Genomic DNA, 15,158 nt, shown 5'->3' with positions numbered 1-15,158 from the left:
GGACCAACGTGCTGCCTGTGCAGCATCCAGCAGTTTGGGCACGGGTCAATTGCCTGATGTGTGTGACTGGGGTGCCTTTCAAGGTGACTGTCTAGAGGGATCCAAGATACTTGTATGAGGCTGGCACATGACCTACAGTTGATCCACCCTCTTCTTGAGCAGTAGCTGAAGAGTAAGTAGGACACTTTGTGAGCATTCGTGAAGACACTGAACATCTAAGTTTAGCTGTCTGAATCCTACTTGTCCAGATTCCTGTAGACCAGGCAGAACAGCAGGAGTTTTAATGGAACATAATCCGATGATGAAATCACAAATGGTTCTGCAGTTTCCATAGTGTTCCTCCAGGGATCCTCTTTCAACTTGGAGAAATTCAAACCTGTATTTTTCTTCTCAAGGTCTAATTAGTGAAATTTCTTCACAGAACCCTTAAATGTCCTCAGGGCTCCTGGTTTCAATTTCCTTTCTGGTTTTGTTGGGCCTGTTGTCCGCAGAGAAAGGAGCCCACACTGTCTGCCAGCTTTGTGCTGGCCATGACTTGCTCCCTGGTGCGCTTACTCCTTCAGTACTTAGGTGACAGACATAAAAAACATACATACTACATTGTTGGTTGTTTTCTTTTGTTTTGCTGAAAGTCTGCAGTTAAACAGGGTATGTCCCTGGATTGATGGTGTGCAGGTGTTGCTCAAGGTGTTCACAGCACACCAGCACTGCACGTTGTCCCACTGGCACCTCAGCATGACTTATGTCAAAGTGTCTCCCAGTATGGCAGGTGAATTCATCAATAGACATGAACCTTGCAAAAAACATTACAAAAAGCATCACCCTGTGGGCCCGGCCCGAAAGGAAGTCCTTGATTGGATTGAAGGGAGTTTCTCTTTGCTCCAGCATCTTCATGTTACTGGTTGTAGATTGTCACAGAGCTGAGGGGCACGATGCACACCAGTGAGGTCCATTTGTTTGAGAACAAATAAACCAGCAATGATTTCATAATGGATCTTCTCTCTGGTAACTCTTGTGCACAAAATGAGGAAGCAATTTATCCCCCATGCCTGCTTTTTTGTGGTATGAAGGAATTCCTGTTTCCTGATATTGAAAGGATTTGTGGCTTAAGAAAATTATTATTTCCTCTCCTTTTCTTCTCCAGCAGAAATGTCTAGAAAGATGCACTCACTTACAGCTAAAATTACATTTCAAAGCCAAATGTTCTACTCCTGTAGTAAAGCATCTATTTTACTGTAGAATTGACAATGAGTAATTTACCATGACCTCTGTTTGTGTGCTGCCAACGCATCCTTCAAGTTCCTGCTCCTCCTTTCCTTCAGGGAGGCCCTAACTGCTCACCTACCTTGCTTCTTGTGTACAGCAACAGTCACCAGGTTATAAGTTTTGCCTTCTAATAGTCTCATTGTTTTAATTGTGTAATGGTGATGTGTGGTTTTAAATTAGTCATAACTTTAACTTCTGTTTTAATGAGATCTTCAGTTGTATTCCCCGAGGGGAAGGCTTTGTTTTCCCAGGAGTAGTGTGCTTTTCCCAGAAGAAATGAATTTCTACTAATGACATATGAAAAGGTGAGGTGGCACCTTTTGGGGGAGAAGGGACATATCTGCAAGTTATGGGGAGAAGGGACATATCTGCAAGTCTCAGGCACTGAAGAACATCTTGATAATGCCAGAGCCTCTGACGTGCCAGGCACTCGTGTATAAATAGTCACGCTGGCACGTAGTGTCATTGCAATCGTGCTTTGAGAACAGCTGAGTCTAACAGCCTTGTCTCTCTTGCACAGCCCAAAGACACCCTCACATGTCTGAAGACATATGAAATAATGAGACTGGTGTTTAATGGCTGAGACACGAGTTGTTGTGCTCCCCAAGGATTTATGACTACGTGGCATTTGTTAGATCGGTCTGGCCACTGGTTGCAGGTATGACTGCTTAGAGTTGGGGAGACAGGAGGAGACATCACTCATTCCAGAAGAGAGAGAGCCCTTTGTCTCCCCCTCTCTGGGTGGATGAAGATGAATCACAGAATATGCCAAGTTGGAAGATCTGTTTGACCTGCGGGCTGGGAAAAAGATGGTGTGTAATACAGTGCTAAACCTTAGAGTAGAAATCCAAGATCCTCTCCCAGCTGAGGTCTTTTTGTGAGCTTTCCGCAGCTGAATCACTGGGGTTTAATGCAAACCCTGGTAGGCTGGTGTTAATAGTGTTAATAACATTCATTCTCCTTCCTGTTCTCCTGCTAGAACAGTAACACAGACCCTGTCAAGGACAGTACTGTCCTTACAGAGTTCTTTCTGAGTATGTAAAGCACTTGCCTGTACGTAATGTGGTGCAGGATTTGAAACTCACCTATAAAGGGGAATGCATCCTCAGTAGTGATTGTTTACATCTCTGGTGGCACTAGTGACCTAATTGTGTCAGTTCTGCAGAAAAGTTACAGGCAGTGAGGAGTAGGCTGGATACCTGCAGCGGGGCTTTCCTCTGTGGGCTTTCCAGCTACAGAGGTGTGTGGTAAATGGTACCTTCAGCTCCTGCTTCATCTGGGCTGTTGGTTTCATTGAGGCGCCGTGATTGCAGTTTCCTTCAGCGATCCGCACAGAGCCCTGGGATTGTGATTGTCCCTGCAACATCGCTGTGTTTCTACAAGCCAGTAGAGCCAGAGAGGATCTCTTGGTGGTTATCAGATCCCACCAGCCATGTGAATGACATTTAGTATGGATTTAACCGTAAGACCACAAAGTAGCCCTTCAAATACACCCATACATAATGTATAGGTTTCAACTGCTTTAGTTAAAGTGATCATATAAATTGACACTTTTTCTGTTTAAAGACTGGTTTGTGCTTTTTTTTGGCCTGAAGTAAATACATTTAAGTGAACTTGGAATAAGCATTACTTAACACAAACCAGTTTCATCTTGATGCACTGTTTTCCCATGGGCTTGCCATACAGATCTGTGCATTCTGCTCATTTATGCAGCATCTGCTCTGTGAGTGTGAAATCTTTCTCCTACTGAAGGCAGAAGTTGTTGTTCAGACCACTTAGTGGTCTGCTTGAATTCATTGTTGGAAAAACATCACGTGGGTTTGGGCACTGTGAAAGCAAGCTGTGAGCCATACTTGTCCTGCAAGCATTAAGTTTTCTACCTTTGCTTCTCTTATGTTGATCTTCAACCAGTGTTTGTTCCAGGCTGACCAGCAACTTCTTTGACTTGGCTGTGATGGCAGAGCAGTCAAGCCCAAGTGCTGCTTTTCTTCTCTCCCTCCCATTTTTGTGTATTTATTATGCCTCCTGCTGTTCTCTCATGACTTTGGAAAGAAGTTTGCCACGTCACAGATGAGCCTCCTGTGCCAAGAGTTGGACAAAAGCTGATCTCAGTCTTTTAAAGTTATAGTGCAGCAGTGGGATGAAAGCAACCAAAATCACATCTTAATGTTCAGTAGGCACAAAACAAATGAGAAGTAGAAAATCCAGGGATATGGATGAATCACTGATTTTCAGCTTGTTTTTCTTACTGGTCAGTCTCATGAAAAGTTTCTCCTGCCAAATGCCATTTGTTTCTCCGAATTGCTTGCTTTAGTAATAATTAACACTATTTTGAAGCTATTTATTTCCAAAATATTGTTGTCATGCCACTGGCACAGGGTAGCATCTAGAAAGATAACAAAGCCTGTTGAACAAGCAAACTGCCCAGTCAAATTCACTGTAAATACGTTCTTAAATGGTTAATTTGATGGTTGATAGACCCAGCCCACAAACTAGTGCAATGTATGGATGCAGCTACACAGATGTGACAGCAGTAGGATTTTGTGTCAGTGATGGGCCATCTGATACATTGTTCAGAGGAAGAGAGCCCTAAGAGTGAATTGCCATAGTGTGAAAGACTGGACATCTGATCCAGCTGCACTGTTGTAATGATCCTTCATGGGCTTGGTCTGCATAAAAGACACAAGAGACACAACAGTTTGCAGAGAGTTGATCAAAATGCTTTGTGGGCACACTGTATTGACTGCAATATTTCCTATCTTACCCACTGTTTTGAGCTGCAGTTATACAGACTACTTAGGATCCATCTATCTCAAGATGTTACTACTTAACTGTTCATTTTATTTTTGACCGTATCTGTGCTAGGTCTTTCCCAGCCATCTCCCCAGACACATGTCATCAGACTGAGACTTCTAATTCTGTGGCTGTGGCCAAAACTATCACTTTTGCTTTACTTTCCTCTCTGGGCCCAAGTCCAAACACTGACACTTCCTAGATTGGAGCAGGTAGCACATCACAAAAATAGATGTTTTGATGGCATAAGGAAATCTGCAGCAGGAAAAAAGCCAAGCTAAAACATGCAGTGCAATTCAAGCAGCAGACAAAAATTGTATCATAAATTAAGAGTTTGAAATGAGCAAAAAATGAGTAGTTTCTGGCACGTGAGATTCAAAATGTTTCAGTGGGTGAGTCAGGAAGGGAAGGGTTCCGGTGATGGCAGCCTCTGCATCTGAGAGACAGAGACACAAATGTAGTGATAAGACTGCATGGTATTTGCTGACTTTTGCTCTGCTTACTCAGCAGCAAAGATACGGCTTTCACCAGCCCTTCTTTTCCTGTGATAAGTAAAAGTTAGTTATTACAGAGATACCTTGAGAAAGATACTATTTTTAAGGCAACTTAAAGACTTAATTCCTGACAGAAACACGCATTTTTCAAAGAAAGACATACATTGTCTGAACCTTCCTTCAGAAGCAGCATTTAATATTTTTCTTAGGAATTTAATCTGTGTTCCAAAATGCTGAGACTTTAGTCTCTCTTTTCAACCCCCATCTTGTTGGTTTCTAGAAGTTACAGCTGTCTGATGTGTTGTTTGTAACTGGCATCATGTGAAAAATACCTCGGGGTGGCTTATCTGTCTGTGTTGGTGTACCTAGTAAGATCTGTGTATGGTTTATGAGTGCACAACATGTACATCTTCACTCATCACTTCTGCAACTGAGCGGAACTGTCACTTGCAAAGTACTCAGGTGCTATTCAGCAAGTGGTTTAGCCTGGAAATTTCTTGCTGCTTTCCCTTCTCAAAGGTACTTTCAGTGCCAGTGGTCTGCCTGTTGTGTGTAAGTATCAGTAAGAAGCCTAGTGCCTGTCCAGTATTTTCCATCTTGAGTACAGGTGAAAAGATGGTTGAATTTGCTGGCTTGCCAAGGTTGCTGTTTCTTCTGAAATTGATTTCTGCTAGCTCAAGGGATCTCAGAAGCTCTCTGCAGCAAGCATGCTTCCTGAAACTTTACTCTGAAGGTCACCAGTGCTTCCCTTCGAAGACTGCCTTATCTCTTTGTCAGCCTTCTGAAAATGTCCTAACAAAACCTGTGATTATTTATGCCACAAAATCATTTTGTGTAGTTTAATCTACTTCTTATGCACCATGAGAATTGGAAAGAGTAGCAAAGGCAGTCTCACATGGCAGACCAGCTTGACAGGCTGCCTGGAAAACACAGGAGCTAGAGCTGCAGGAACGTTTTGAGTGGTCCCCAGGTTGTCTGCAGAAGCGGTGGCAAGCACTAGCCCTGAGTAATAAATAATTACCATGACCAACTCTGCCATGTACTATTCCTTCAGTGACATGACCCAAAATTACTATTCTGTAGTCGTTGCCTAAAAGCCCAAGATGCCAATGTTAGCCTTACCAGTAGTTTCTAATACGAGAAAACCAAAGTAATAGTCGCTCTGAGATCAGCAACCCCCTGAAACTGCAGAATATCCATGAAGTCCTTTGGTCGTGCATATGTCTGCAATTTGAGCCTGAAAAGCAAAAAACAAAACAGACCAACAAAACCACCTGTCCCCCCCCGAAAACCAACCAGCCCAACAAAAAAAAAAGAAAAATAAGAGAATGGGGAAACATATGATGTTCTCTCCTACTCTGAACAGATTTCCTAGTACTTCTTCCTTGTTTACCTTTAGGCTTTTAGAAGTTTCAGAGAGACTTGGTAGGTAAGTCATACTGCTGTCCAGCAATATGGTATTAACTTGAAGCAATTCAAAGTGTGGTATAATACCACTGTAATTGGAAATCTGTGACCCACACCTGACACTATAATCCTTGTGATGTATTTGTTTTGGAGGGTAGAGGGAAATTAACATTTTTCATTAACTCTTTGATTCTCAAGTTCCTCTGAAATGAGTGAAAATTTCTTGTATAGTGTCTTTTTTTTCTTCTGGTAAAACATGTCTTGATAGCCAGGAAGATTCCAGGACAAGGGAATGGCTGACTGGGGAGAAATGCTAGTGTAATGGTTGAGGAGAAGCTGTCTTATACCTGGTGGCCATAAACAAGTGTTTAGAAACCAAATGGAGTGAAATGCCATAGGAAGGAGTAGTTAACTAAGCACCTTGGCAACAATGCCTGGGAATTTCAAGTGCAGCAACAAAGGCATGATGTTTGGCAGTGCCTTTCGAGATTGCATTGTGGTTGAAGGGAAGGTGTGTGAGTTCTGTCAGTGGTTTGGAAAGCTCTTGTTCTTTTAAAAGCAGTTTAGACAGTGTGTTTGTTTTTTGCTCAGCAATGAAGTGATTCTGCTCCTACTGTAATACAACACTGATGAAAGAGGTACCTTGAGTGTGGGAAGTGTGAAGGATTTGCTCAAGGGGTACTTAATTTTGTTGACTTCACTAAGCAGGCTGCGGCCCCCTGACTGTTGTGTAGAGTTTAGATGAAAATGCTGATGTCTTTCATACTCTTTTTGCATCTGAACAACAGATCCTTACAGAAATTTGCTGAGGGAGGGTGAGGCAAATAACCATCGGGATAGAAGAAAGGAGGAAAGATGCTCTGTCACCTGCACAGTCTGGAGTTTCAGTTCTCACTATCTGGTTCATGAACAGTGAGGAACAGAAGTGAACTCATCACCCTCATCAGTGCAGTTGGGTTGACCCCAGGTGTTAAGGTGGAACAGGTGAAGTAGAAGGCATTTGCTTATGCTGAGTTTGAGTTATTCCAGATTGACTGAAAGTCCCTGCTTGAGGAACAGCATTTGAATAAGATTTTTCCCATCAACAAGAGCAGTAGTTCTGTGATAGCCATGTACCCGATTGCTGTAAGTGCCAAGCTGCGTTAGGGTGCGATGAGTTTGGAAGCACAGAATGGTACACTTTATATAGGTGGCATACACTCATACATACATAGTTTTCTTTTTTTTTTTCCTTCAAAACTGGGGAATAAGCCCTCAAAATGTTGCCTATTTCTTGTATTCTGAGGTTGCAGAGTAAGTCACACCTATGTCACTGCTGGACTAGAAGACCTTTCCATGGATACATACAGTGTATTTGATCTTACAATTTCAGGCACTTTTGTTCCATAAACAAATTAACATCGCTTTCTCTCACTTGTTATCCTTTCATTTGAAACCTCTAGTAGTATTTCATCCATGCTTCTGACTAGCTATGGGTTAGTACTAAGTGGGGATTTAGCTCTGTTATCTCCTACTCCCTTGGAAGAGCAGCGGCACAGGCAACTCAGGAGATGCTCTTTCTACATCAGTGACTTTCTCTGCCAGTGACTGACCTTTAAGAACTAGTACAGAACCTGAGGCTTCTGCAAATACAGCAAATGCTCCCCAAAAGAAATTTGCATTATCCTATCCCAAATCTTAGTAATAGTTATGTTTTAGCATGGAATTGAGTTTTTTGTAGGTTTGGGGGGTTTTTGAACACTCCAGATCTTCTCTTATTCTTCCTGTTCCTCCCCCTTCTTTACAAATCCACGTGGATCACTCGCCTTTCAGGATTATAGCGTGGCCAGGTGTACATGGGCATGTTCCTTGATAGTGAACTCCATGTATGGATGCAGCTGAACTTTCTACAGGCTGTAAATGAAAATTACTGTGACTTTTTTTTGAGTCTTAAGGTGAGCAAAACATAAAATGCAGGAAAGTCTTGTAAGCATTTAGCGATTCAATTTTTATCTCTCTCGGTCATATTGAAGCCTTGAATGAAAGTTTCATTTGATACTGATGATGGGAACAACCTTGAAAGCACAGCTGAGGACTTTGCTTGTGACTGGATAGTACTTTCAATCATCACCAAGGTCTAAAAATAAATCACACTTCCCCATTAAAGCCTGAAGGTGGTCATTTAGTTATATGATTAGAAATAACCAAAGGTGGTTGGATGGATGCATGCATGCATGCATGAGCTGACTACCAGCATTTATCCTTGAGAGCAAACACTGGGCACATGGAATGCGTGAGCATTCCCAAAGCAGATAAGAATATTACATAGGCCACTGCCCAGTATGAGTGAAATCATAACATTTCAGTGCAGCTAAATACAGCTACTAGTGAGGCAGCCAGGAGGGTTTGCATTTGTTCATGCTGGTCTTAGAGCAAGTGGTTTTTGTCTGTGCTACTGCTTGAGTTTTCATCTTTCAGTTGGGGAACGCTGGGGAGAAATTACTTCCTCCTTTAGCAGCAATCTATCTACATGATAAAAGGGTATTTCCCTAGTAATGTTAGATTATCAGTTTTAATTTAGATTTTAAAATACAAACTAATCTCTAAAACATGAAATAAAATATAATACTTGATATTGTTTATCTATTGCTCTTAAGAAGAGCACTGCAGTTTATCTGTTTTCCCTAAGAAAAGCACTGCAGTACTTGTGGTTTTTTCCCCCCTCTTCTTCCTGATTCTTTTTTAGGCACAGGAAGTATGGCAATTCATCCTACGTAATCTTTTTGCTTTTGAGTGGTTGTCATTGGCAGTTGTGGAGCTGTTCCCTGGCAGTTTTGTTGGTTATACAATTAAGAACCATCAAAAATATGTACTGCAAGGAGCAGTTGATATAGTAAGGATATGAAACTAAAATAAAAAAGAGGTCTTCAGATTGATAATGGATCAGAAGCAGAACAAAAACGTACTCAAAGCAATGTGGGGGGGTTTTCCCAGTCACAACAGAAAGTGTTTTATCAAAACTACAGATCTACCCGTGGCTTTTTTTGATTCTGTTTCCCAGCACTCATTCATTTCTATCAGAGGACATTTTGTTTAGAGTAAAAGAGACCAAAAGCCTTCTGTTTGTCTTCTGATTGATGGCTGCTCCATCGCTGGTATTTTGGGTAGATTTTTTTTCAAGATAAAAAGATAACCTCTTAAGCTGAAGTTTCGCTGGCTTCACTGTGTGTTCTGCTTCACTGGCTTCATTATGTGTTACAGAAGTCCCCAAATATATATCTTGCTACCAGACAGAGTATTGCATTCAGTATATTTGCAAGTGGCTGCAGCATGACTGGGCAATCTCACGGAAATCAGTGAAAAAAGGCAGCTTTGAGGGGTTTGCATTTCCATTATTGATTTTTTTTTTCCAAATTACTTCATGAAAAACTGATGTATTTTAAATATTTTAGGAAGCTTTTTGGTGTTGAAATATTAATTTTTTGCCATTAAATATTTAAAATTGTGGTGGCTGTTTGGAGTTTAAGCTGTTCTTGCTAACCTGCACCAGTATATAACTCGGTCATTAGAAAAACAGATGACAAAATGAAACGTGCTATTTCAGCCTTGTCATTTGCTAGCAGTGTTAGGAATGAGATATTTTGGGCTTGCATAATTTCTCACTTAAATCAGCTTAGAGACAGGAGAGAAATACACTGCAGAATTTGATGAAATAAAGATACATAACTAGAAAAAATTTTGAATTGCCATCTTGAAAAAAACACAGCAAATTCAATAAGGTCTGAAAGGGGGAAAAATAACATCAAGCTATATATAGGTTTACAACTATATTTAATGGGGAGAGACAGCAGAAAGAATCTTCTTCAAATAGCCTGAACCCAACACAGTGTTTTTGTCTGTACTCAGCACTTGTGAGGCTGCACCTCAAGTCCTGTGTCCAGTTCTGGGCCCCTCACTTGGAGAAGGACATTGAGGTGCTGGAGCGAGTCCAGAGAAGGGCAATGGAGCTGGGGAAGGGTCTGGAGAGTGAATCCTATGAGGAGAGGCTGAGGGAGCTGTGGTTGTTCAGTCTGGAGAAAAGGAGGCTCAGGTGAGACCTTACTGCTCTCTACAAGTGCCTGAAAGGAGGCTGTAGTGAGGTGGGGATCAGCCTGTTCTCCCAAGCAACCACTGACAGGACAAGAGGACTTGGCCTCAAGCTGCACCAGGGGAGGGAGGTTCAGGTTGGACCTCAGGAAGAATTTCTTCACAGAAAGGCTTTTTAAGCATGAGAATGCACTGCCCAGGGAGGTGGTGGAGTCACTTCACCATCCATGGAGAAGTTCAGGAAACAGCTATACGTGGTCCTTAGTGCCATGGTCTAGTGGACAAGGTGGTAGTGAGTCAAAGGTTGGGACTGATGATCTTGGAGGCAACCTAAATGATTATGCAATTCCATGAAAGGTCATGTAATGTGTGCTTGTGCTCTCCTGTGAGGTAAAAGCCGTTTATCTCCCCAAAAGGAAAGTTCCTAATACACTTTTGCACTAACAGCAGTTAGAACCAGTGAGGCAAATTCTCTACCCCCACCTTGCAGAGGTGCTTGACACTGCTGAGCCTGTGCAGCAAGAAATGTCCGAGTGCTCTTCTATAACTTCAGCTCAGAACATACATGCCACTTAAGCATAAATAAATGGAGATAAAAAAAGAAGAAAATTTGAGTGTGTTTTTGATATTCCTGTTTTATCAATACCATTCTAGCTATAGAAAAGAAGTGACGGCCTTATCTTTATGAAGATGGGAGCTATACAATGTCACCCTTTAGGATGAAGTCTTATGTATGGGCATTTTTATTTGGAAAAAGAGTATCCTATTTTGATATAACTGAGCCTATAGAAATTTGACAACAAAGTGTTTGTTCCAAAATAATTTCCTGGTCACAGAAATGTGTGTGTGCTTATCTTTGTGCCCTGTTTTATTTAAATGGGTGGAGTCTGTAATTTGAAGAGGCATCAGGCAGGGGTGGGGTGTTCAGCACTCCTTGGCTGGGCTTGACCTAAATATGTAGTTGTATAATAACAAGAGCAGCTTCAAGCTCTGTATCACTAAACAGGAGGTGGTGTGTGTATAAGCTGGCAAGTAAATAAAGCTGTCCTGCTCTTCCCATGTGGGTACCTGTCCTGAGCAAACTGTCCAGTTTATTGGACTGCAGACGCAGTTAAAAATTTATTGAGATTTTCAGTGAAAGAGTAGAGTTAAAATGTAAGTTAATGACAGGATGTTTTGATTTGGTCTAATTATACCCATCCCTACATGGAGGTTTGAAAACCACGGGCACTGTGAAATTTAGCCTGAGTTTTAGCTAGCCTGAAGGATCCAAGCAGTTTGTGTCTCCAGTTCTCTGAGTTTCGGGGAAATGGTTGAGATGGGCGTTTGATTCTTTTGACTCAGATGTTTTAAGAGTCTCTGGACCTCAGCTGCAGTCACGCAGACCTGTGCTTGAGCATCTGGGAGTGAGGCACAGGCAGCCCTGCCTCGGCTGTGTTTCTGCACTGGGAATGCTGGCAGAGCAGAGCTGTTGGGAGGTGGGTAGGAGGATGAACCCTGAGATGGCTCTTGGAGCAGAGGAGAAAAGCACTGACTTCCAGAGATGGACAGGCATCACTGGACTGTCAAGTATGACAAATATATAGAGCAGGGGACTAGCCCAGTGCTTCTAAAAAGGGATTATTTTTAAAATGAATACATTCTGAGATATAGTTAATGCAAGGATGTTTTCTGCTGTATATGGCACTAACCCTGGCTTTTTCCACTGTCTACTAATAAATAACAAAAGTGATAATGACCTTTAAATAACTACTAAATGCCAATCTGATGTCTATTCTGTTTTTTTTTTCAGGTTGATTTTTGTACTACAAACCAGTGAAGATGACGCCAAAACATGAAAAACAGGTAAGTTGTATCTAAGCTTTAACAGAAAAGTATTCAAGTGTGGCAGTTGTGGATTGAATTTCGTTAAGGCTCACATGGATCAGGGAAGATTGGTTATATTCTTCATACTTTTAGTTGCCAGGATACAGAATATTCTGGAGTGATGCAGTGCCAGTTCCTTCTGTTAAAGTCTGATAGAAGAATCAAATACTCATTCAGACTAAGTGACTGTGCATAAGGGGCTCAGACATTGAGATGGGAGAGAAGGATTTGGATGGAGTCTTCTTTTTATCAGTCTTTAGATATTTTATAGAACATAATGGTTGGAGCTGGGTCTGAACTCTGATTACCAGCTGCATGGACCACAAGAATCCCACTTGCATGTTCTCTTCTGCTCAGTCCAATGAACATTAAAAGTTTCAACAAATTATTTTGTTCAGCTGTTAGTCTCTTATCAGCCTTACTACTCAGCATGCGTGGAGTGAAGATGCCAACACCCACAGCATGAAAAGCCCCATGTCTTTTGTGGCTGATCCTTTTACTAACAGGCAACCTGATGGGATACACTATTTTTCTTGGAAGCTTTGTGGAAAATTACGCTTCAGGGGTTATTGACTAATCAGATGTGTAACAGGAGCACAAGCTTATCACCTGATACAGTCCTGAGCACAGACATTTGAATTAAAATGCAGCTGAAATGATTAATACAAATAATCAACCAATGTGAGATTGTTTTTATTCCTCCTTGTGGCAGATTTTCCCCTCACATTAAAAATAGGTATTTCCATGTCAGATTTCCTATTTTCCTAGTAGGAGACTTCTGAGAAGGACACATTTTTTGTAGTCAGATTCTATATAGTCAGGCTTCTGCCTAATCCTTGTCTCTGAGGAATCCATTGCATTTTGCAGAAATATATCCAATGAGAAAAGAGAGAAGGAGAAGAAAAAAGAAAGAGAAAAATGAAAAGAGAAAGATTTCTAGTGTTTGCTTCAGCTGCCTTTATGGGTTATTTTTCCTTTTGAGGCAGATCCAAATGGAACATTTTGTTTTTCTGTGATTGTGTCTGTGTGACCTCAGTGCTGTCCTTTTACTCTGCTGTCAACACTCATGTTCTTTGCATAGATCTGTAACCATGAGGGAGTAGGTGTAATCCAGGTTTGGGTGTCACTTTGGCCATTTTGTCATTTATGTGTGACCCCATCTACTTGGACTGCTCCTGGCCTTGAGGACAGGGTAGCAAAATACCACCAGTGCCATGCTAGTCTAGCCAGGAATTATAAGGCACATCCAGCCAGAGAAACTGTTCTGCAATTCCTGCTTTTTAAGTAGTTATGATTACTTTGGGGGCAGATTTGAAGATTCTGAATATTCATGAAGATGTTCAGGCCAGCACGGCTGCTGGGATCGGTATCAAAGCTATAGCATTAGCAGTTTGGACAGAAAATATCTTGCCTTTGAATTTAGCAGTTTCCAGAGAGAAGGAATAAATGGAGATGCCACATCTTTCAGTAGCTTTCTCTCGAGTATATATTGTTCCCAGTGCAAGAGACCTCCATGCCCAAGCCTGGACACTTTTAAGTGTCAACAGCAAATTTTGGTTTTGAGAGAATTGTTGCACTGAAGTGTTACAGGACACGCATTCTTGAATGCATTGATATAAATGCATGTATTGTGCCCCTCGATTAAAAAAAAAACTCAACAATACAATCAAGAAAAAAACCAAAACCAAACAAAACTGAAAATACATGTAATGTGGCATAATAGCTAGATCTGCAATTCTGGAAAAACCAAGCAACACTGGGCAGGAGAGGAAGACACCTTGTACAAGATTGCAGCTGGCAAAAGTAAAAAGTCCCTGAAACCTTGGCACTCTTTGTACTGAGTTTCCCATGTTGTACAGCTGGACTGCAATACAGTTTGGTGACAGATGATTAAGTTAGTCTTCAATTGGTCTGTGGGAGGGAGAGGTCAGCGTCACCTCCCCCAAGTGGACAGTGCATTACTTGAGAATAGACACGTCTATTGAGAGTATCCTCATTTTTATAGATGTGATAATGGATGATGGGGAGGGAGTGGAATACATACAGAGGAGAGAGGCAGTTATTGCTCAGTACTGCTGTAACCTCCTGATTGTTTGTGACTAGGGAATGCAGGATGGACTGAGCATACAGCAGCAATCTCGCAGAGGAATATTCTGCCACCTAACTCTGCTTGAACCATAACAAAGCCTGTATGCGAATATTGGCCTTTACAAGCCTACTTCTCTAGGGTTGCAAAAGCATAGGCACCTTTTCTGGCAGCAGATCATCATTTATACTGGGCGGTTAGGTCTGCTTTGATTAAATCAATGCTGTTTTCCCAGTGGGTTCTCGTATTCTGGAGAAGTCTTAAAGGTCAGAAGAGAAGGAACAGCCTACATGTGCAATGCCACTGTTTCAGAGCAGCAAAATCTGTAACGGGAATGGGGGTTAACACTTCCTGGATTCAAGAGGTGGATAGGGGAAGTAACCCAAAATCTTGAGAAACGCTGTACATTTTTATTTTTCATTTATAGTTGCTTACTGTTTATCTTGCTTCATTCTAAATTCAGTTTTGTCATTTTTTCAGTAAATAAGGGGGGAAAAATAAGGAACACCAGTCTTCTGTTGAAATCCTGGTGTTTCAAATCAAAGCTGACAGTGACCGTGTGTGAGGGCTGAAGTTTTTGCTGAGGTGCTCTGCTGTTCTGCAGATAGTTTTTCCTCTTGGCTCAGTTCTTTACTGCTTAAACACTGCCTGCATATACAGCAGGTCTCCCTTCTTCGGTAGGTAGAGTCTGAAGGGTTTTAACTTCCTCCATATTGAAGCTCAGTGACTAGTTAATTGCAAGTTAAAAGTGTACAGAAGTTTTCCAGTGTGAATCTTGTGGTCTGGAATGATTTGCAAGGTAAGCCATAGCTAACTGGCAGCATATACAATAGCAACTTTTGGTCAGAATTCTTTGGTATAACAGAGGTTCGAAAGAAGTATTTTACTTCGAAGACTACTTTGATTCTGTACGAAGGAGAGGGTCATAGAAGGTTATTTGGAAATGGGGTAATTTGGGGAATCTGGACAAAAGGAAGATCAACAAGAAGCTGATACAGCAGTAGATGAGGCGAAGGAGACTGAGGTCAGGTTATGAGCAGGCTGCCTGAGGTCGTGACTCCTGTGCTACAGCAGTTGAAGGGAAGAGGAGTGCAGTGTCCTGTTTAAAGCATCTTGGCATAATTTCTTTTCTTCCACTTGCAGGACTGATGCATTTAGTGCTCAGCAAAGAAAAGAAAATA

At 41.6% G+C, this 15,158-nt stretch overlaps 1 protein-coding gene across 1 annotated transcript in view; it reads left to right on the top strand.

The window, feature by feature from the left end:
* The first annotated feature begins 11,778 nt into the window (after nucleotides 1–11,778).
* SNX10 (sorting nexin 10) overlaps nucleotides 11,779–15,158 on the top strand; it is a 20,471-nt gene continuing 17,091 nt past the window's right edge. Inside the window, exon 1 of the mRNA XM_017731170.1 lies at nucleotides 11,779–11,870. Coding sequence (XP_017586659.1) covers nucleotides 11,847–11,870 — 24 coding nt within the window. The 5' untranslated portion in view covers nucleotides 11,779–11,846. The remainder of the gene's footprint in view (nucleotides 11,871–15,158) is intronic.

This window comes from Corvus brachyrhynchos, unplaced genomic scaffold, assembly GCF_000691975.1.
Source record: "Corvus brachyrhynchos isolate BGI_N302 unplaced genomic scaffold, ASM69197v1 scaffold84, whole genome shotgun sequence".
NCBI classification, from domain to species: Eukaryota; Metazoa; Chordata; class Aves; order Passeriformes; family Corvidae; genus Corvus; species Corvus brachyrhynchos.
Note: the sequence above shows the minus strand (reverse complement) of the source record. Positions and strands in the feature narration are given on the sequence as shown.